The sequence below is a fragment of the Molothrus ater genome, chromosome Z (assembly GCF_012460135.2).
Source record: "Molothrus ater isolate BHLD 08-10-18 breed brown headed cowbird chromosome Z, BPBGC_Mater_1.1, whole genome shotgun sequence".
Taxonomy (NCBI): Eukaryota; Metazoa; Chordata; class Aves; order Passeriformes; family Icteridae; genus Molothrus; species Molothrus ater.
Window position 1 is genome coordinate 66,306,272 of NC_050511.2, and position 23,578 is coordinate 66,329,849.

A 23,578-nucleotide genomic window follows, 5' to 3' on the forward strand; every position below is an offset into this window, starting at 1 on the left:
CTTGTTTTGTAAGAATAGTCAGTGGGATCAGGCCCCACAATGAGCAGAGAATGTCAAATGTACCCATGGCTCCTTTTGAAAAACTTGTCTGGGTAAAATACAAATTTCACAAAGAGAGATACAGATGAACTAAGGAAAATCGTGCCAGAATTAGGGAGGTAAATAATAAGTCTGCCCTCCCAAGATTTGTCACAGTTTGCCAGCGGTTCAGCTGTCTTCAGTTTGAACCTCTGAAGCTGTGAGGGAAAGGTGTTCAGGGAAGAGAAATGTGATTTCTCTGGAACTGGAGGGGAGCCCAGTTTCCAGAGTAGGTCTCCCAGAAACAGGGTCCAGGAGCAGGTGGGTTAAAGACAAGCAAAGATGCTCCTGGCTCTTCCAAAAGAAGCTTAAAAGGCAGGAGATTACCTGAAATGGTCACTGTCAGGAGAAGGAAAACCAGAGGAAGGTGAAGTTCTGTCAGTCCAGGAACAGCAGCGTTTCCAGCTGAAGGCTGTGTCGTGGCACTGCTAAATCCCACATCAGTGTGGCATTAGTATTCCTTGAGCATTCCTGACTGTGAGCACTAATTATTCTCACTATCTAATCTCCGAGGGCCCTGCAGTCAATCAGTGCATCCAAAGTGTAGCACTGCCATGGAAAAATGTTCCCTGGTGTTTTGGAACTGTGCCTATAACCTGGACAAGGGGCTCCCAGCCCAGTGCCCCTCTGAGGCACGGTCTGCAGGCTGGGAAGACAAAGGTCATAGGAATAATTTGGATCCTGGTCAGAAACTGCCTTTTCAGTAAACAGGAAGACCTTCTGGCACTGTTTCACTTGGAGAAGTTAATCTCTCTGGAGAGATCCTGGCCATATAACTTGTATCAAGTGTGTAATTAAAAGACTGAATCTTGAATGAAATCGAAATATTGAAAAGATTCCAAGGTAGTTTAGTCAGTGCTAATTGCAGCTGTTCAGGTATTTCTCTTGATCTCTTACCTAATATTCTAATTTATCAGGAAATAAATGCCAAAAGGGATTAGATCAACAAAGAAGGAGAAGCAGCCTTTCTTCCTCCCCTTTTTTACTTTTACTTCTTGAGAACTCGTGCTTTTAGCATCACAATTAACTGCACAACTCTGTATTTCTGGTCTCAGGTTCCCTGAAAGTTAGAGTGACCCTGTACCTTGTAAAAGAAAGGCTGATTGGAAAACATCTGTGCTTTTTATCCAGTGAAGTTGTGGCTATTTGAATTCCAAGCTAGAAAACACATCAGGAATCAAGGTCTAAGCTGACCTTACACATCTGGAGATAAAACTATTCTCTCTGTTACTTCAGATGTGCTTCAAAAGATGTCCTTGTTTAGCCAAAAAAATAAAAGCATGTATGCATTCCAAACATTATCCAAGTTCAGGGTGGCTTGACATGTAATGGAATGTCAACAAAGTCGCGATGAAGCAGAATTACGCCAAATCCTTGAGGAGAGGGAGCAGATCTTGTTTTGGGAGTGTAAATCACTGAGCTGCACAGATAACAACGACCACCTCTGGGGCTGGAGAGCAGAGCCAGCTCCAAGCCAGGCCTGCAGGGTGGCTGGTGGCAGGAGAAGCAGCAGGGACAGCTTGTCTCCTCTCTGGTTTTCCAGTCTGCTCGCCGGGGTTCTACGGCCACCGCTGCAGCCAGACCTGCCCCCAGTGCGTGCACAGCAGTGGCCCCTGCCACCACATCACTGGCCTGTGTGACTGCCTGCCTGGATTCACAGGAGCCCTCTGCAATGAAGGTACAGCTGGCCATAGAGACCCCCCATGGGATGGTTTCCATTCCATCACTTGGGGGCTGTCAAACCAAAGATACTTTCTGTTGGTGGAGTGTTCATTTATAAATCAGCAGTCTTAGGTTGTTTCATCCTTCAGTGTGAGACTCTCTGTACTCTTAATTGTTTGTGTAGTGAATATGGATATTGTGCTCACTGTAACTTACAATACCTCACTTTACCCTTACACCTCTCTCAATCCAAATATTAGTCGTTTTCTCCTGAAATGAAGAAAATGAAATCTTGTTCTGATCACTAAGGAGTTCTAATTCTGACAATGTTTTCTCAGTATGTCCCAGTGGCAGATTTGGGAAGAACTGTGCTGGAATATGCACCTGCACCAATAATGGGACTTGTAATCCTATTGATAGATCCTGTCAGTGCTACCCTGGATGGATTGGTAGTGATTGCTCTCAGCGTAAGTACCTGGATTTTTTTCACCTTTTATTTTAGGACAAATAGTCAGGGTGCAGCTACTTAAAATACCTTTTTTTTTTTTTTTTTTTTGTAAAGAAACACTCTCTTAAGTCAGAAATTAGGACTTCATGGTAAAATAATGGAGAGATAAATAATCCTAAACTTTTCTGTCCAGGCCAAGAACAAAGCTGAAAATTTCTCACACATAGGTTAGTGCTCTGGCTGTACAACCATCCTTGTTCTCACTAAGCATTTGAACATTTTGTTAAGAAATTTTTCACTATGCCTTTTTTTTTAAGTGCTTGTAACTCTGTGATGGATTTTCCTCTTTCTTCCTTTTATAAGTGTTTTCACAGATAGACATTTTTAGTGTAATTCTGCCTCACTCAGTGAGTATTGTCTTCCTGTGCTGAACTCACTGGACTCTTCATTACTGCCTAAGAAAGGAGAAGGGAAGATCCTAATTTTACTGTTTTTTTGTAAAGTTACTTTATTAAGTAGTCACTCCCCATATGCCTGCATGGGTCTATGAGATTTACTAATTAGAGGAAATAATTGTTTTAAGGAAGACTCTCACAAGAAGCATATCCAATCCCATAAGGTGCTAAAATCCACGCAGTCTGAAACACACACATGCCGAAATTTCACTCAACCCACTTTTGTGACTAAAAGAAGCTGCTGTACCATACCCTGAAATGTCAGACATTGTGCTGGGGTTTCCAGGGAAGTGCATTTTTTAATGACATGGCTCATTGGTTTATATCATTTACGGTTTGACTGGCCCAGGTTACCAGGCTCTGCACAAGTGCAGGGTAACATCTGGTCAGTTTGGGAAAAGAACCCAAAAAATAACTTTCCTGGCTAAATTCTGTGAAGTGATTAGCATGCACAGTCCACTATGATACCAAAATAAATCTTGGGCCCATTCCTGTAGAAGCCAGTGGCGACAAAGGTCCCTGTTTTTATGGTAAAATAAGTAGGTAGTTGGGAGAGTAGCAGAATAGGGGTATTTAGGAAGAGGAGGGACTTACTCACTGCATCAATATCAAGAAAATGGTGCCAGCAATATGAATGGAAGTGTTTATTGAGGCTGTGCTCAGAGACCATAACAGAGGAAGTTTATTTGCTTTGTATAAAGGCCTTTCGTTCACATGGAAAATAATGATTCCATTAATTTCTTTCAGAACCAGCGACCTTTTTTAAACTTCTAACCTTTTGCCTGTATGTGATTTACATTCCTTCCTAGCTGACCACTAATTTCAAACACAAAAAAAATAACAAAAAAATAATTACAAGGCACAACTACAGTGTGAAAGTAATAAAAAAACAAACTTAGTGGGGTTTTTTTAATTCATCATAGTATAATTTTTAATGAACTGAAATTTGGGGAAAAAACGTGATACTTTGGAAAAGTACAGCTGACTTATGCATGAATGATTATGCAAATGTTTAAAGAATTCAAGAGTTTTATTGGTCTCAGGAAACCAGATCAGTACAAAACCATAAGGAGTTACTCTTTTAAATTTACACAGGAATAAAACCAAGGCTTCAGTGTCTGACCTCCTGCTTCTCTCCTACAAAATACTGACACTGTACTTCAATAACAATATTTTTAAAGTACTAAAGAATTATTTCTTTTACTACTTATTTTTAAAATACTAACTACTACTTAAAGTACTGCTTTCTTTACTAAAGGAAGAAACTCCTCAAGATGAGAATCCTACTCAACAGAAAGGGTCTATTCTTAGAGTACCCTCTTCACTTAGTGATATCTACCATGAAGAAAATTATCATTTGCTGTCTCTGAATAGTAATTAGTATTTTGGAACCACTTCACAGTTCTAGTGGCAGCACATAGCATCAGATTCATCCATCATGACATTTGCAAAGCAGCCAGTAAATTCTGTCTCATAATGAGTCTACATGATTGTGCAAAAAATAATCTCCATTCTGTGGATAATTACTTGGCGTTTAGAAATATTATATTGATTATTGGATAATTACTTGGTGTTTAAAAATATTTTATTGATTATTGGACCCACGGAAGCAACTGAGTTAACCAGGTTAAGGTACAAACCTGATTATCTTCACCACGTTTAGGGAAATACATGAAATTTAACAGTGGAAGCACAAGAAGCAGGCTCAGTATAGGATCTAAAGCTTTAGGCTATATAGGAGTTTCCACCTTCTCTGTTTTCCTTCACTTTTTGAAGTTTAAAAGCTGTATCACCTTGACTGTTTGCAGAGTAAAAAATAAGTGAAGAAAGGAAACCTAATGGCTTTCTCTGTGAGAAAGGTTCTGTGAATGCCCTATTTACTGAGTACTGAGTATGCATTCTTCACCCATTTAATATTTTTAAGCACTTTTTACCTGGAGTAAAATGATTCCTTAGCTGAAATAAATGAATAAATCTATGGCTGTTTGCTCAGAACAGAGCAACCCAAAACATGAACTCGGGAGAAAAACAGCGAACAGCAAACAAAGCAGTGCTGGTGTGTGAATGGAAGCAGCTCTATTCATGTGCATCAAGGAACCTTTGTCATCTGAGGTTAATTAATTGCTCTGGGTTGTTGCAGCTTGCCCACCTTCCCACTGGGGACCAAACTGCATCCACACGTGCAACTGCCACAATGGAGCTTTCTGCAGTGCCTACGATGGGGAGTGCAAGTGCACCCCGGGCTGGACTGGCCTTTACTGCACACAGAGTAAGTGAATTTTGTGCTCGTCCTTAGTCTGAACTTCAGTGACACAGTTATCCTCCAGAACAGCTTGAACCTGGAATTCAAATGCTGATACAGAAGATGTTTTTATTTAGAACCTTGAAAGAGTATTTCACTAGACTGTAACATAATTTCTTCTGGAATTTTTTTCATGTAATAATACATTAGTACTGTTTGGGTTTCTTTCTTCTAAGAGGTTTTTGTTAAAGTAAAATAGCTGTGCAGTGACTGGGTGTAGATATGTGTCATTCATTACATGCAGGCTAAGAGTTCTTACAAAGTTTGAGAAATAAACATTTGTTAGAAATAAATGTGGGTAAAGCTGACTTCTTATCTTTTTCGTATTACACTTTTGGTTTGGTTTACCTTCAATTCAGGTTGCCATCACTGACTGTGATCCTGGCCACAACCCCTGCATGTAACCTCAAGAAAAATTGGACTGCTGACTGTGTTTTGCATTCAGTGTTCAAATACATGTTTTTTCATAAAATCAGAACTTTGCTGTTTCAAATGAGTAATGTCATAGTGGCAGGAAATAACAGATACATTACAGGACCATATGGATGCAGTTCTGGGAGACATTCACTATGCTGGTTCAGCTGTCAGCTATCAGGGGTTTTTTGCTTCCTGCTGGTGAATAATGATCTCTTTGCAGTGGTGTGTCTTCTTCATACTGAAATGGTTTCTTTGTGAGTAGCTCAGGTACAATATGTTGCTGTTTTGGCTTTTTTAATGCTTCAGTACAAACCACGAAGGAAATACGGCCAGAGAGTCACTGACTGATGGGCAGACTCCCAAAGTGCCCTCAAATCTCTTCGGAAGCCCATTTCTTCAAGGAGCTGTCTTTTCAGAACCTCTGCTGCCAGCACCATTTCCCAAATTCATTTTTGCCTGATGTGTGTTTTAAACCACTCCACACGAGGCAAGTCTTGCCTCGCTGCCTTGCGCTGACAGAACTCTCCGTTTCAGGAGCTGCAGGAGCAGCCCTCAGCAGAATGTTTGCCTTCCACTCCCAGAGCAGCTGCTTCACCCCTCTCCCCCCTCCCTCTGCTTGTGTTGCAGGGTGTCCCCTGGGCTTTTTTGGGAAGGACTGTGCCTTGATCTGCCAGTGCCAGAACGGAGCCGACTGCGACCACATCAGCGGGCAGTGCACGTGCCGGACGGGCTTCATGGGGCGGCACTGCGAGCACAGTGAGCACACCCCTCCCTCCCTCTGCCTTGGGACACAGCCTCTGGCCTCCAGGGCCTCTTCTGATGGGCACAGAGCTGGCCACAGGCTTTTCCAAACTGTTTAAAACCCCACAGAATTAAGCTGTCACAATTGAGGTTTCTGTTCCTTTGCACTGTGTTTTGGTCGCTTTGGGCGTAGCGCTAAAGGAACACCCAGCTTACTCCGTTGCGTAAAAGCAACAAAATGAATCCAAGGAATTGTCATTAGAATCCTGTGAAAGTAATGAAATGTATCCATTAGTACAAACCACAGTGACAGCTAAGAGATGGAAAACTGGAGGCAAGAATTAACGCATCAGTGCTGGTGGATGAAATTAACCTTCGCAGTGTAGTTCTAAAGCGCAGCTGGTTTGTAAAAGCGTCGCAGGTGGCATTTTGTTTTCATGTTTTCACACACACGTATGGTTCTCTCCTCAGGAAGATCAGAGATAACACCACTGACATCACTGGTGGTGTAATGTTTTGCAACCTTAAAAGAATAATCAGGCTCATGAGCACAGGACTGTTTGTCCAACCTTTGCTGACTTTACAGGGCTCTCCTTCCAAATTTGTGCATTCAAATGACATCTGTGTTTCTCCTCAGAACATCGCTGATGTTCAGGAAAAGATAACTTTTTAAGATAGTCTCTTGATGTCAAAACATCACTTTGAATAATTTGGCAAATCTAACTCTGTTACGGATTTTGTATTTTATCCTACAAGTTGATGATAATGATTTAGCAATTCTAAGCTACATGTTTTGGTATTCATTCTAATTCAGATCTTGAAATGCAAAAATAGATTGCGACATGATGGGTTTTGGCCACCCATTTACCTCAGTATTTATAATCTTGTTTTATTGAGTGTAATCAAGAGAAGGAGGAGGTACATAAACATGAATTTTTTTACTTGAGTTGACATTTGTTAAGACTGCAAGACTCTTCTCTGGCACACTTTGTTTTACTTTATTTTTTAAATTTTTCCAAATTAGGAATGCATGAAAGATGAGTTAGATTCTTTTAAAAAGACAAAAGGAAGTAAATATAGGTGCAGAACTCTCAAGAAATTTCAGAAAAAATGAAGAAACACTACACTTGCTAAAACCATCAGAATGACTGTAATGTGCCAGGCCACGTAGTACCAAGAGGTGGCAGGATAAAAGAAATCATTTTTATCAGTGTAGGGTAATTCTCTACAAGGACACCTACATAACATGGGAGACACTTTGATCAGTAATTAAGTATTACGTTCAAGTAATTCATAATTAAGTACAACTTCCCCAGTCACCTTATTCTCCATAATTTAGCATTTTTCTCCTGTCGCTAGTTTCTCAGTGTATACATTGCAGTATCAGAGCATGCAATGGGCAGCAGTTGTATTTCTCTGTAAATGTGTGGTGCATTTTAGACTCACTGTTAGGGCCCTTTCCTTTTGCTGTTTTGCCCCAGCACACCTGTCACACCACAGGACACCATCCAGGTGTCTGGTTCCACCTGGATGATAATGAGATTTTTCAGGCACTGGGATCTGAGTCTTCTGGCTCTTTACTCACACCTTGCCCATTTCTTCACTGCCTTCTAATTTCTAAAAATTTATCTTTTTTTGCCTTTTTTTTTTTTGCCCCCTTGATTCCTCGCTGCACTGCCTTGGTGGCATTGCAGGTGAAGCATGAATACACATCTGAGCACAATTTCTCTCCCTCCTGCACACCGAGGAGGAAGGATGCTCCTCTTAGGAGCATCTCCAGGAGAGATCTGATGCTGATGACACATTGCCACCTGCTGCCCAGGGACAGGAACGTGTGGGGTTGGGCTCCCGTGGTGCTGCAGACCTGGAACTCCAAACTTCAATGAGATTTTTTCTTGCTTTTTGTCCTGTGCAGAGTGTCCCCAGGGCACATACGGGTATGGATGCCGTCAGATCTGTGACTGCCTGAACAACTCCACCTGTGACCACATCACAGGGACCTGCTACTGCAGCCCAGGCTGGAAAGGGGCCAGGTGTGATCAAGGTAAAGCCGAGACATAATCAAATTTTATTGTCACCTTTTCACACAGAAACTGGCTTCACCTATTGAACGCCATCTCTGTGTCATTCATTAAATAAATCTGACAGGTGGGGTGGTTTTTTACGTAGCCCATTCTGTTAATTCACGTAAGTTTTTGAGGCTTTAAATTAGATTAGTGATAATTAACCAGAGCAAAATAAGTGGAGTTTAGATTTGCATGAAATTACAGGGCAGTGCTGCTCAAAGGTGATGATGGAGCATGGGCTTTACCAGCCCTGTTCCTTTGCCCAGAAAATGTTCTTACTTTTTCAAATTCATGAAAACATCTCTTTTCTGTGAACATTCTGAGTGGTTTTCCTTTCTGTGAAGATTCTAAGTGTTCTTCCTTAAATTTAGGATTGATTCTTGACAGAGTTCTGTTCTATCCTTACTAAATACAGTCATATTTTGAAGTGAAATTTTGTCTCCTGCTCCTGACACGTGACCCCCCCTGGGTTTATGCCATTTATTTCCATTTTCTTCTTCTATTCCAGCTGGTGTGATTATAGTGGGGAACCTGAACAGCCTGAGCCGTACCAGCACTGCCCTCCCTGCTGACTCCTACCAGATAGGAGCCATAGCTGGCATCATCATTCTCGTCCTGGTTGTGCTCTTCCTGCTGGTGCTGTTCATCATTTACAGGCAGAAGCAGAAAGGGAAGGAGACACACATGCCCACCGTGACCTACACCCCTGCTATGAGGGTCATCAATGCAGATTACACCATTTCAGGTATGTCATGTTTAGAATACTTGGGTTTTTTTGGCTTTTTTTTCCCCTCCATCTCTTGTCTTTGTGCTCAGATCTGCCCCTAACAGGGCTTGAATTCACATATTTCTGCTCTTTGATACCATGAAGGTGGCACACCCTGGCAAAATTCTAAAGAAAATTGACCATTAATTCTAAAGAAAAGTGACCATTTACTTCGCCTTCCTGTGCAACATTTCACACCCTGAAAATTTTTTTCTGCATTAAACATGGACATTTCTGTCCTCTGTGCCTGCTTTTATATACAGCTGGAATGTGGGAAAATCTGATTTCTACAAGGGACTTCAAATTCAATGCCAACAGCTTGAATAGAGAAAGAGTTTAGCAAATCAGGATTTCGTGCTATCTGTAGCAAGAGTCTGCAGAGAAACAGACAGAAAAAGGTTTGAAACTGACTAAGGGAAGGAGCAATGGAACAAACAAGAGTTCTTGGCCTACTGTAGTGCCTGTGAGTTGGGATTCAATGGGTACATGAAACCTGGGACAATTGTGCCTTCTGAACACCACTGTCAAGGAAAGCAGCAGCTGAAGAAGGCAGCAGGAAGACTTGTCAGAGTCAAGGAAAAGCAAATCAGCAAAGGTCCTGGTGTTCTTGGAGCACCAGAAAATGTTGATGCAGACCTGATGGTACAAGTGACTGCAATGATGGCTAGAAAGGAAAAACAGAGCAAGGGACCACAGCTCTGAGAGAAGAGTTAAGTTAGCAGGTTACACTTGTGAATGCTCCTTGCTAAAAGTGAAGACATGACTTGTCATTCACTGCCCTGCATCTCTCATTTCCTGGAATGAATAAAAAATACTTAGTTTTGTGTTTGTTGGGTTTTTGTTTTTTTTTAGGGATCCCTAGGTCAGATTTGGAAATCAGTGCAGCTCTGCCAAAAACGTGTCTTAAGAAAGGAATTCCATATTTTTGTTGATTTTCCTTTCTTTTTCTTTCCAGAAACCATCCCTCATACCAATGGTGGAAATGTCAACAGCCGCTATTTCTCTAACCCCAGTTACCACACTCTGACCCAGTGCTCCAGCCCACCCCATGTCACCAACATGGAGAGACTGACCTTGGCAAAGGTAAAGCAAGGAAAACACGGAAACTGCTGGCAGTCTTTAGTTTATTTTACATTGTTCCCTCATCTCTCCTGCCTGGCTTATTTTTGCTCTTCCTGATTACCACCTGGAAATTCAGCATCTTCCCTGAAATTTCAGTTTTATTGCCTCTCTTTCTTTGGAATAGGCAAAAACCAGCCAGCTGTTTGTGAACCTGAAAAATATGGAGCCTGGAAAACGAAGTGCTGTCATGGACTACACAGGAACACTGCCAGCAGACTGGAAACACGGTGGCTACCTCAATGAGCTTGGTAAAAATAAAATTTAAAAAAAAAAAAGGGAGGAGGAGAATGAGAATGTTATTCACTGTATGTGGGATGCATCCCTTAAGGCAGGAAGAGATTAAAAAGTGACCCCTTGTGAGGAATGATGTGGAACAGTTTTTGATGCCCAGTGCAGACATGGCGTGTAAAATATCTCATTTTTATTAAAAGATTTGCTTATTCACTAGTTTCATTGACAAATGGGGTTTTTATAGTAAGGATCTGCTTGGACAAAATTACAAATATTTTTTCATTACCTGAGCCACTTCAGGTGTAAATAGTAGATCTTTACAGCTAAGCCTCCTGTTTGCTAAAAGAGAATTGTCTTTAAGAAGAGAAATTCCCAAGAAACGGTGAGAGAGTTGCTGCATCCTGCTTTTCACCCTTTTCCACTCTCATGCATTTCAAAAATGCTGGACTGCACTGCCCAGTGAAAGCCTTAAAAAGGGCTTTCAGTGGCAGTATAATTTAAAAAAATTAATTTCCTTCATTTCTGGTGTTTACATATATCAGACCTTGGGATTCAGAACAAACGTTTGCAGCACTGTTTGTTTTTTTCACTGCTCTTCCCCAACCTTGGTTAAACCACAGTTCAAGCTCAGATCTGTTGTGTTTGGTTTGGGATTTGGTGTTTTTTTGGTTTGTTGGTTTTTGGTTAGTTTTTTTTTTTTTCAGGAAAGGATTTCAGTCATAATGCTCAACATTCAGCTTTGTATTTTCTTAGAGCATTTGAACTTGCACTAAATGCTCCCAAGTGACCCTTGCTGTGGTTAACCCAAGGCAGGAGATCGTGAGCAACGGGGAGGTTCCAGAGGAGTGGATGAATGCTGATATTGTGTCTGTTTGCTAGAAAATAAAATGGAATTACTTGGGTAACTCAAGGCTGGTGACCTGGGCATTAAACTTGTGAAAACAACAGCACAGGTGACATGAGATCTAGTAAATAAAGATGGGGTAGGAATAAAACTAATTATGTTTAGGCCTCCTTAAAATAATACCACTTAACTCTTGAAAACTACTCATTTTGTTTAGATGGTGCATGGATAAAACCATTTTAGGCTTTTATAATGCTTCTAGCATAGTACCACAATACAGCCTAATTAAAAATGAGCTCTCCACAGTATCAATGAAAGCTGTTTGAATAGATCAGTAACCAGGAAAGTGCCAGGTCTCTGAAGACAGCTGTTGTGCTCAGCTGTTTACTTTAATTGAGGGAAATCAGAGAGTAACAGGTAATTGCAGAGCTGTAGATTCAGGTGCAAGGTGTTCAGGCCACTGGGGCTGGAACAGGCTGATTTGGGAGTGATTAAATTTGGAAGCAGAGGAATGAGAATTGGAGCAAGATGAGTAACTGGTGTTATGTGAGGTCAAACTTTAGATAAATTCAGATAATTTAATGGTCCCTTATGACCCACCTCCCCTGTTCCTGTTGGAAAATGTGGAAGCAAATAGTACAAGTGCTTCTGTACACCCATCCTGGGCAGTTCCACAGCCCTTATGAGAGAATTATTCAGCTAGGGCAGAAATGAGTCCCAAGGCAATTCTTAAACATTTACAAGCTGTTGTCTAATCACTTTTGTTTTCTTTGATTTTAAAACTACTCTGTTCTTTTTGGTATCATTTTCTCCTCAGGTGCATTTGGACTTGATAGGGGATATGTGGGGAAGTCCCTGAAAGGTGAGGTTGTTTTCTGATGTATTTAGATGGAACTACATAGACATGCCTTTTATTCTTCCAAATTACCTTTGGTTTATAGGTGAAGAAAATATTAAAATATCATTCTAGAACTAAATTTTTCCTCGACACTGAATCAATGCATGATTGGTTTGTTTGCTGATGTGGGTTTTTTATCTTTTTTGAAGGGAGGTTGTTGGATTATTTTTTTTTTAACCAACAAAACGACAAACCAAGCCATTTTAAGTCCCCTGTGTGTCACACAGATCAAATGGTTTTTGTCATTCTTAAGTCAGAACACAGCTCAATTCTAGACTGCAGAACACATGCTGCCTCTGCTGAAAGGCTTTAAAAGGCAATTCCAGCTGCAGCTGGTCCTGGTCTGCATGACCACAAACCTTCACCACATCCACTGCAGGCCCCTGGAAAGGATATCAAAATACAGACAGGAGTGAAAAGCTTCCGAAATTCAGGGTAGTGATCTGGTATCTTGATCTTCTGAATTATCCACTTTTCTCACAAGACTTTACATTGTACCACCCTGCTGGCACTTGGCACTTAGGAATGTGGTTAAGTGATGGATTTGGCAGAGCTGCAGAAATGGCTGGACTCAATGATTTGAAAGATTTTTTATTACCTAAACAATTCTACACTTCTGTGATTACAGAAAGCCCAGTTCAAATTAGTCACAAAATCATGAGCACCCATCCACTGACAGGTCCACCAGGTCAGTCTCATGTTGGATATGGAGTCAGGAATGAGCTAAGAAGTCTCATGTTAAATAACATAACACAAAGCAACACAAACACCACAAAATTGCTTCCCAGCACAAGCAAATACATCTCTGAAACCAGTTATTCATCCTTCAGTCTAATCCTGACATCACAAGCCACCTGATGTTTCCTTGCCAGTTTTCCTGTATGTGCTTTACAGAAACTTAGAAGAAGCTGGTTATTCTTTTTGTGTACTCAGATACCCAAACTTTGCACCACCCAAGCCATGCCTATAAATAAATCATGAATATTCACCCAGACATTGCTCTTGGGAACAGTCTCAGATTTTAAGTGTCCTGAGTTCAGCACCTGGAGGGGCAGGAACTGTTCTGAAGTGCTTGTTAAGAACTGATTCTTCAGCTTATCTCTGTATAATGCCAGGCACTATTTTAACCAGAATTGAAGATGCTCGGATTTTGCAACAGTAATTTGCTGGTGGCAAAATGAAGTCCATTAAAGAGCATAGCAGCTGAGACGTTTTCATTGATTGTTGCAAATGATTTTGAGGCGTTACAACTGGTTTCCATTTAAATATTCACTGCTGAGTGACTTTTTAGAACTCAGCATGAAACAAAAACCCTCTTTTTTTTGGTAGCCATGTCCATGGCACACAGCATGCCCGAGACAGTAACATATTTTTTCTCTTTGTAGACCTGGTGAAGAACTCGGAGTACAACCTAAGTAACTGCTCACTGAGCAGCTCTGAGAACCCCTATGCTACTATCAAAGACCCACCAGCTCTGGTGCCAAAGAGTTCAGAATGTGGCTACGTGGAGATGAAGTCCCCGGCACGCCGCGACTCCCCCTACGCCGAGATCGCCGGCTCTGCCACAGCCAGCAGGAACGTCTATGAAGTTGGTAGGTACAAAATCCACCCCTGGATGCTGGGGGTCAGGAGCAAAGAGCACAAAGGGCTTTTTTAATCTTCGATTCAGTTTCATCGAAACACGTGAAAACCACTGGGAGAACAAAACTACGCGTTCAGATTCCGTGTTCTGCCCAAAAGCTGTAAAAAAGTGGTTTTACTTATTTGGTGTAATTCACACAAACAGGGTGTGAAGTACCTTCAGCTCTGTTCTGTCACCTGCAGGTGCCTCTGAATTACTCTGGTGTGAAAGCTTTCCTTTAACCAACAGCGTAAGTTCAGCATTTGATTGCAATGTAGTTCAGCTCTAGGTTAGACTGAAGAATTATCCATGGGAGCGTTGAAGTTCTGTTTCCTTCTCTTGATCAGAATAAAATAGCATCTTCACCCACAGACACAGTATTCCACTAATATGGGCCCTACCTAGTTGCTATATTTCTCTAATTACAGAGAACTTTGGGGTCCTGTGGAGTGGTAGCTATCCTGATCATCTCTGGGCTGTAATAAATTTTGTCCTGTGTCACAGGATGTATTTTCCTTTTCTGCATGCAATTAGAGATCACTGAAATCCATCAACATACCCATTCTGCTTTTAAGGACTGTTACAAAGTTCTTGATTGAAACCTTCAAATTCAGGTTGTTGTTTGGTTTGGGTTTTTTTTAATTTGCTGAAATTAAAAGCACATAAAGAAGAGATGCTGTCTTGTTTCTGTCAGTAAACTCATGGCAGCGCCCTGCTGCAAGTGTGAGGCAAAAACACCAACCTGTGCTTCTACAGCTGCATTTCAGGACTCAGCACGATGAGGAACCTTCCTGCTGAAGCATAAACTGAAATAAAATATCAGTGTTTTGCCCGGGGTTGAGTGCATGCTCTCTCTCCTCACAGAGCCCACGGTGAGCATTGTCCAGGGCGCGTTCGGCGGCGGGCGCCTCGGCCAGGATCCCTACGACCTGCCAAAAAACAGCCACATTCCCTGCCACTACGACCTGCTCCCCGTCAGAGAGAGCCCCACGCCCTCCACAGAGGGGGTCAGCAGCAAATGACCCCGCAAGGAGCCGATTCCTGCAGCCCTGGGACTCTCTCAAGGGGCAGAGTGGCACGGTCGTGCTCCTTCCTCTCTCGTTTACCATCGCTCTCGGCTCCTGATCTGTCCTGCAGATAATTGCTGTACCTTTAGCAGAATCTCAGCACGAGGTCTGTATTGTGTATACAAGTGACAGATGGACAAATGCCACACTCTGGGGATCCTGATTCTTCTTCTTTTTTCTCTTTTTCACGGCAGTAAATTTTATAGAAACAGGTATGCAGCACATTTATACTGTAGTATACTGGCTTAAAAAAAAATAGTAGTTTGCAGATTAGTATTGATAACATCACATTTTAGCAACTTCAAATATAGGCTTCATGTCTGTCATGTTCCAGAGTAGTAATACTCCCAGGACAGTGCAATTTACCAAATACCACTTTGTACAGGTGATCTGATTCACCAGTTACTCACTAGTAGAAGGAAAACTGCCTTGCCAAACTTTACCTTCCATTCTTATATTTAGTCAAGACATATTACAAGAAACAAGATCTGATGGGGATAAGGAAAGCACAGTGTTGCAGTTGTTTGGGAAATCCACCATCAGGCTTTGCTGTCCATTGCAGGTGGTGGATGTATCTTGGCTTGAATAGTTCTGGAGATAAAACGATTGCATACATCAATATTTACATGATGCTTCAAGATCTCTTAGCACTGTAGACCCAGCACCAGTCTTCAACAAGTATTTTGCCACAGTTCAGCTTCATGCGTGCAGTTCTGACCACTGTTTCTGCCACACACGAACTAATAATCCAAAACATATCAGTTATTACTTCAAAAAATATGTAAATTGAATCAGTTTATTTTTGTCACCACGGACTGATTACATAAGGAGTGGACAAAGGTGATGACTTCTGTAAATCTTAACTGTAAGGAAGGGTTTACATTTTATAAAAAGGTAGTAATACTTACTGTAATATAGGATAAAGATAGTCAAGTGTTCTGACTTTTTTTTTTCTTCAAAATAACTAAGCAAACTCTGTGCATACTTGCTAAAAAGGCACCTTTTCTTTTTTTATAGTTGATGTAGGGAAACACATGCTTAAGCTGGTCTTTTGCATTGCTAATAATGTGACACATGTACCCCCCTCACCTTCATTAACTTCTCTCTCCATTTTTACGCTGTGTGTCTGTGTTTTTAGTGAGCTAGCTTGTAACTGAAAAAAAATATTCTAGTGTGTGTGTGTCCATTTCTTATGCATTTTTGCCAACTGGCCTTTTGTTTGTCCGGTTCGAGGGACCTCTGGGCAGGGCAAGAGGATCAAAGTAAGAATTCACAGTGATGTCAATCAGGGCTGATTAAAAAATACCCAACAGTTCAGACTGATTCATTCATTCGGGGGAAGAAAATCAAGGTGTTTTTTGTTGAGAATGACAACAGGAACTCAGAAACAAAGTAAAAACCAGTTCCTCCTTGAAGTTTAGCTTCTTCTGCTGATCATGTGGATGGAGATCATCTTCCCAAAACAGCCCCTTTTCCCATAAAAGGCTTTCGGTCCTTCCAAAATAATCTATTATGAGCTGCACAATTCGGTGGAAATTAAATTCAGCAAGGGATCCGTCCATTGGACAGAATTTTCCCCAAACACATCAACCTGAAGATTACATGGTTGTTATAGATGAGATATCCTCTCCCAGAGAAAAGATATTTTTAGGAAGCTAAGAGTGAGGTGCCAGCATTTAATGTGACCTGGCAGTGCCTCTGCTGCACTGAGGGCTGCTGTGTCACTGATGGATGGGGAGAAGGATCCTGGCTGTTCTGCAGTTCCCTGGGCATTTCTGGTACATCCTTGGAATAAAGATTTCCATTACCTTTGGATTTGGAAAGTACAGATATTAGCTAGGAGATTTCTAAGGCTCCTTGCCATTTAATCCCTGTCTAAAATGAAGTATTGATTGGCTTTCTATGCATCTAGATAAAATGTAGAGCTACTGGTATATACTTTCTTTTTTGTATTGTGTGAAACAGACTTTAAAATAAAACCTTTCTTCTCTAAAGCCATGAATAGAAAATACTGCATTTAGCAATTGGGAGTTCACAGAAACTTCTTGCTCTTTTTGAAGACCACTAGGTAAACTATCTTCATCATATAAACAATTCTTTTCACACAGAAAAGGGAAGAGCTGAATAAATGTTGGGAGGTTTTTTTAAATTTCCAACACGTCGCATATCAAGTAAAATAGTCAAATACTAATGAAAGTAGATGAGTTTACTGCGATTTTGCTCATTGTGTGTGTTCTAAATGTGCACATGACTGAGGTCTGCCTTCCTGCATGTGGGTGCAACTCCTGCCGTGTAGCCAGCAGCAGCAGCAGCAATGTCTGCATAAACCAGCAGATGGCTGGTGAATTTACTTCAGAGGATGATGCCTGGTGAGGTGCTCAGAACACTGATTTCCTGGAGTGCTCTCTGCTCTCAGCTCCAGAGGCCCCCAGCAGAAATCCTGGTGAAAATCCAGACAGCTCTCGTGTAGATCCCCCTGAGGTCCTCACACAATGCAGACATTTCTGGAGGTGCATTCTGTAGGGTGGAGGGGGCTGAAGGGCCCAGGGGATGGAGCAGTTCTAGGCAGCACTCAGAGAAGTGGCTTCACTTCACCGCAGACAGGAATGGAGAGGGATGCCTTGCCTCTCTGTATGTTCACGTTTCAGTAGGGACAAAACGTAGCATTGAAAATGGAGGTAGCTCTCCCCTAGCAACGTGTCACCATTTCAATAAAAAGCTACACCAAGTCAATAGCTGTCTTTAAAGTAGTGAGTATAAACTTTAGGATTTAAATACTGTAGGCATTATTAATTCAGGCCACTTAGAAGCATAACAAACCCCACAGCTTTCTGCTATGTCCAAGATTTTAATCACAACACACTGTTACACATAAAATCTGTCCTTATCTTGATCTACCCAGAGAACTTCCATTAACTTTAATTGGAGATGCACCTGCAGATTACAGGAAGGAAGATTTCATTGTGCTCACACTTTCTGCTGAGACAATCTGCACGTTCATACTGAAGTGAAGTTAGGATAAAATCAAAAGCAAGGAATGTGTTACTCTAAATATCTTGGATTTTCAAGTAAACTAACAGCAATTTTTTATCCAATATGTGTCCAAATAGTAATTCTTACACCGAAGCTCCAAAGTCCAGACTGAACATCACAGAGCTAGTTTTGACAAAAAATGCTTTATATGAAAGATTGTATATACAGTATCTGAAATTACTGAAATGAGTGTATGTTTATCAATTACTATAGAGAAAATCTTGTTATTTGATACACTCATGCTAGTGCTAGAGCACTGAACATAACTTTGCTGTTTTTTAGCCCACAACACTTCACTTTGATATGATTGAACTGTATTATATTTTTAAAGAAAACCTATCAAGTATGCCTGGCTTTCTTTTTTCTTAGTTGTAACAAAAAAAGTGTTTTGTTGTGAAAACATATATATTTTTTCCAAAGATGACTGATGTTCATCATTCTCCCTTTCACTACCATATATTTCACTTCACTTCACATCCCTGTAGGTTAATACAATAAAGTTTCTAATGAAACTGAGAAGTGCTTTGATTTATTTTTTTTACTTTGTTTTTCATTTGCCTACAGGAGATCCTGAAATAGCACAGGCAGTGTATGAAATGTCATTTTTGCTCTCATGGTTTAATCCCAGCTGGCAGCTGGGTACCATGTGGGTACCAGGGAGAAACAGAGGAAACAAAACTCCGTGGATTGAAATAAGAACAGTTTAATAACTGGAAGAAAATAAAGTAAATTACCAGTACTGATTGTAATACAAACCCAGAAAAATTCATCATAGATATCGAATGTTTCAGATTTAAAAAGCTGCAATCCAGTATTGTAAAAGTATAGTTTTACTTTCCAGGCTTTTCTGTGCAAATCTGAGAAACTCAGCATTCCTTCAATGCAGTTGAAAGGGGGCTTAATCCTAAATAATTGACTTGTTTTACATTCAAATGGCCATCTTATTAACAAAAAGTAACAAAGACTGATCCTGATTAACTACATAGGGTAAATGATCATTGGTTATAAATTAGCATTCTCCATAAAGAGTCTAAATTATTCCACATAAGGAAAAAAAGGTTGGGACATTTCACAGAATCACAGAATCAATCAGGTTGGGAAAGACCCTGGAGATCATCAAGTCCCAAGCTGCGACCTAACACCACCTTATCAAGCAAATCATCCTTATCCCAAACTGAGGGCCCAGAGCTGGACACAGCACTCAGGGTGTGCCCTCAGCAGTGCCAGTGCAGGGGCAGAATGCCCTCCCTGCTCCTGCTGGCCACACCATTCCTGACCCAGGCCAGGAGCCATTGGCTTTCTTGGCCCCCTGGGCACTCTGCTGGCTCATGTGCAGCCTGCTGTCCCTCAGTGCCCCCAGGTCCCTTTCTGCCTGGGCACTGTCCAGCCACACCGTCCCCAGCCCAGAGCATTGCAGGGGTTACTGTGGCCAAAATGCAGCACTGGGCAGTTGGAGTTATTAAACTTCATCTTATGGACTCTGCCCATCCATCCAACCGTTCCAGGTCTCCCTGCAGAGCCCTCCTACCCTCCAACAGATGGACACAGCTCCCAGCTCAGTGTCATCTCAGATTTACTGATGAAAGGCTCAGTCCCCTCATCCATGGCATCAATAAGAACATTGATCAGAGCTGGCCCCAGCACAGAGCCCTGAGGGACACCCCTGGTGCCTGGCCCCAGCTGGATGCAGCACCATCCCCACCACTCTCTGGCCCGTCCAGCCAGCTCTGAGCCCAGCACAGAGTGCTCCTGCCCCAGCCCTGGGCTGCAGCTTTTCCAGGAGGGAGCTGTGGGAGACAGAGCCAAAGGCCCTGCTGGAGCCCAAACAGACACATCCACAGCCTTTCCTGCATCCATCAGGAGGTCACCTGGCCATGAAAGGAGACCAGGTTGGTCAAACACGACCTACCCCTCCTAAACCCCTGCTGGCTGGCTCTGATCCCTGGGCCATCCTGTGGGTGCCCTGTGATGGCACTCCAGGTGCTCTGTTCCATTTCCTTGCCAGGCACCCAGGTCAGGCTGACAGGCCTGGAGTTCCCCAGCTCCTCCTTCCAGCCCTTCCTGGGGATGGGCTCACACTGGCACCTCCAGTGCTCTGGGACCTCCCTGCTGAGCCAGGACTGATGGTAAATGATGGAGAGCAGCTTGGGGAGCTCATCCACAACTCCCTCATCCCCCTGGGATGGATCCCATCCAATCCCATACACCTGTGAGCATCTAAGTGACTCAGCAGGCCTCAGACCCTTTATGGTAAGAGCCCCGATAGTTTTGTGGGCAAGAGATGTTTTATCTCGGTGGGGAGTACACCTCGAGACAAATTTTTAACTGGCAGGGAAGGTTCTGGAGAAAAGGATAGTGATAGGGAGGATTGACAGCTCGGGAGAGGAGGAGATTAGGGAGGAGATGGGTGTATGGGAGCCAATAGGGGATTCACAGGGAGTGGCTGAAAGATTGACATGTAACAGAACTGAGTAACAATCAGGGTAGCGCTCTAATTTTAGCACATGACACAGATGAAGAGTTGACACCACTCTAAAAGGTGGGGGGAGGATAGGTCCAAAGACTAACAGCACAAAGATAACATAGTACAAAGGGATTACAAACTCATTAATAAGACAGTAGGTAAATTAAGTAAACCTAAAGAGAAACACATCACAACTACTAAGTGTTAGGAATAAGAAATCACCCATTTATTAAAAGTTACAGAGTTGATAAAGTTAAACCCACTGTTACCAGTCTTTATTGTTACCTTGTTGATAATCAATTACTTGTTCTTCATCCCCTGTTAATTACATGTTGGAAATCCCTCTCCAGGGGGTTGGGTTTTCACCCTGGCTGCTTCCTAGGAAATGGCACCCGGGACTGTGAAGAGGAAGTGACATCAGAGATTGTATGCAAATATAGAAACACTTCACCAAAGAAAACCCCTAAAATGGAATTAAAAGGTCTAGGTGACGTCTAAGGGTGGGCAACTGAGTTCAGTGCCTGCTGAGACCTTGCTGACCTCTCACCCTGAGCCAGGGAGATGTTGGCTGGAAAGAGGAGCAAAAATGTCAAATTGAACATTGGAATCCCCTGCTGCTCCCGTGAGGATGGAATCCCTGGCTATGCCAAAGCTGCACTCTTCCTCCTCCGTGCCACTCCGGGAAGCAGCGGTGGCTTGCGCGCCACCCAAGCTGGTCACTCTTAAAAAACGCATTAAAAAGGAGAAAAATCCCCTTGCCCTTTTTTTTTTATTTTACTAAGGATTCTGGCGTGTTGTCATTGGTCGAATCAGGGAGTAAAATCACTGGTGAGATTATAAATCCTTGGGGAATAAAACAGGGTGGATCAGGACACATTGCTAACTCTGTAATTTTCTGTTGTGATATTAAAGACAGCACCAACGGTAAAACAAAAAATCCCTCAGTTTTCAACCTTCAATTCCCAAGAATTAACAGCTCACAGGGCTGGTCTTTGGGCCCAAGCTGTCCTGTTGATACAGTTATGAATGGAGAAGTCAGTCAGTATTTCCAGTTGGGCACTTGCCAAGTCCAGCCTGGCACCTGGAGGCAAGTTTTTGGTAGCCCTGTGATGAGATGCTGAATTTCTGGGCCACCTGGCCTCTGGTAGTTGCAGTCATGGATGGCTGGGGCATCTGTGTCATTGCACAGGGGCCATCCTGCGCTCCACAGGAAGCTTCCCAGCAGCATCCTGCTACAACCTTCCAACTTTGGGCAAATGTGGTTAGTGTGTTGGCAATCCCTTTTGCACCCACAGGTCCTAGGAGCAAGTTTCGCTCCTCACTGGGGGCAGTCCTTTACAAAATGTCCTACATTGCCACACTCCTAACATGGTCTCAGACCGTGTTGTTGCCCTTGAGGGATGACTCACATTCCAGTTAAAGCCTCTGCAATCCCTTGTCCTACCATCTGTGCCTGTAAAGTAGCTGAGCGTTCTGGTCTTCCGAGGCAATTACGAGCCTCAATCATTTGCATCAATGCTGGCTCAGGCCTTGGTGGAAGAGCACAAAACACCTTTCTGCATTCAGGGTTGGTGTTTGAAATTCCCAACATTCTCAATAACTTGTCTTTTGCCCTTTCATCTTTAACTTGTTTTTCAAGGGCTTGCTTAAGGCAGTCAATGAACTGCATGTAATGTTCAGTGGACCCTCGTCTTATGCCCACAAAATGAAGTGCCAGTCTGTTGTCGTCACACACCTGCATGAGTACTTTTCTGGTTGCATTTTTGGTATTATCCAATACAGGTCTTGGGAGGTGTGATGTGGTCTGATCAACAGGTTGGCTCTGTGCCCCTTCTCCTCCAAGGTGGTCGATTTTCAGTGCTGTGGGTCGATTTTTAGTTCAATTTTTAGTGCTCTCCGTGCTTGATCACCAGCTTGTGGTCACTCAGGGTCCAGGTCAGATGGACAGAACCCAGGAGATTTGTGAGTGATCCCCAAACTCAGCACTGATAGATGAGGAATACGCACAAATTGGTGACCCAAAAAATGAAAATGGTTTATTAATGCAAAAATAACAAACTGATCGAAGGCAAACACAGTACAAAGGGGTGCACCAAAAGGGCCAAGGGCCAGGGTGAATACAATTTATATAAGGTAGGGTAGTGGAGGAGTTTGAGGGTGAGGGTCCAATATGGAAAAGGGATTAGAAATATGTAAAACTTTGCAACAAACAATAATCTAACAGAGAAGAAGGCAGTTTCTGGAGGTAATTAACATACATGTGCAGGGGATGCTGGGACTGGACTACTTTTCTCACTCTAACTAAGGTGGATTTTCCTACACTCTTCTGTTCTGGTCCTGGTACCTTTATTCAACCCCAACATCAACATATTCCACAATAAACTGATTTAATAATCTTTTTCACCCCCTTTCTCACAGGCTGTATTGTGTGGGGGATAGCAACATAGTCATTATGTACTTCAAATCATGTGGCATCAAAACCTGGGTGGTGAAGATACCCCAAACGAAGCTCTTAAAGTGATTCCCTCCCATAGTCCTTTGCTGCTTTGCACAATTCCTTTACTTCCCTGTAGGACAATGACTCCCCTCTTGGATTCATACCTCCCCCTTCTCTCCCGTACCAGAGCTACTGTAAACTTCAATGCCATTTCCCAATCCCCCTCCAGATCCTCTCCCAGGGGTCTTTGGAGTCACTGATCTAGAAGGACTTAGGTCTTCCTCTGAGGAGGAATGACTTGACACAAACACAATTTTATTATGAACAGGGTATCAACGATGGTGTTTGGCCTCCGGCATTGGCATTGGCACGGCCTGCAAGGGCACTGCCACATTGTCACCAGTGTTGTGACAATCCTTGCACCAGCCAGGGTGGCAAAGAATTAAATAAATAGGGATGGGATCGACGAGGTAGCCCGGAAAACAACTTTAATAAAGGAGTAAAAAAAAAATATAAGTTGCACACAGTATGGGGTGTCCTGTGAAGACCCTAAAAATGGGTGAACACAACAATTGATAGGGAACTGCCAGAGGGCAGCGAACCAATGAACAATAATGTAACCATATATGTAAAACCTAACCAATCAATCATTTCCAGAAACCAGAACATAACCTTATTTGGCTTAAACACATCAGCATAACTACACCATAATTCCATTTTCCTCTCCATAACTTAAACAGATGTTTCTCACTGCCTTAGATTTATGTTTACTTTGTTGTCAACCAGGGTCAGCCTGCCATCCAACTCTGGCTGCCCAACTCCCACACCACGTTGGAAGGCGGTACTCCTGGAACTATGGTGGGCATGGTTCCAGTTTCCTCTGGAAAGGGTACGGCCCAAAGAAGAAGGGGTGGAGCCAAGGGAGG

At 42.4% G+C, this 23,578-nt stretch overlaps 1 protein-coding gene across 2 annotated transcripts in view; it reads left to right on the forward strand.

Annotated features, from left to right (window-relative positions):
• The window catches only part of MEGF10 (multiple EGF like domains 10), an 85,943-nt gene extending 67,673 nt beyond the window's left edge, over positions 1-18,270 (forward strand). For both annotated transcript variants that reach the window (XM_036403587.2, XM_036403588.2), the window contains exons 15-25: positions 1,622-1,756; positions 2,079-2,207; positions 4,784-4,912; positions 5,990-6,118; positions 8,019-8,147; positions 8,678-8,914; positions 9,891-10,018; positions 10,182-10,305; positions 11,950-11,994; positions 13,416-13,622; positions 14,516-18,270. In XM_036403587.2, the coding sequence (XP_036259480.1) occupies positions 1,622-1,756; positions 2,079-2,207; positions 4,784-4,912; positions 5,990-6,118; positions 8,019-8,147; positions 8,678-8,914; positions 9,891-10,018; positions 10,182-10,305; positions 11,950-11,994; positions 13,416-13,622; positions 14,516-14,673 (1,550 nt within the window). In that variant the 3' untranslated portion in view covers positions 14,674-18,270. The remainder of the gene's footprint in view (positions 1-1,621; positions 1,757-2,078; positions 2,208-4,783; positions 4,913-5,989; positions 6,119-8,018; positions 8,148-8,677; positions 8,915-9,890; positions 10,019-10,181; positions 10,306-11,949; positions 11,995-13,415; positions 13,623-14,515) is intronic.
• Positions 18,271-23,578: the final 5,308 nt, after the last annotated feature.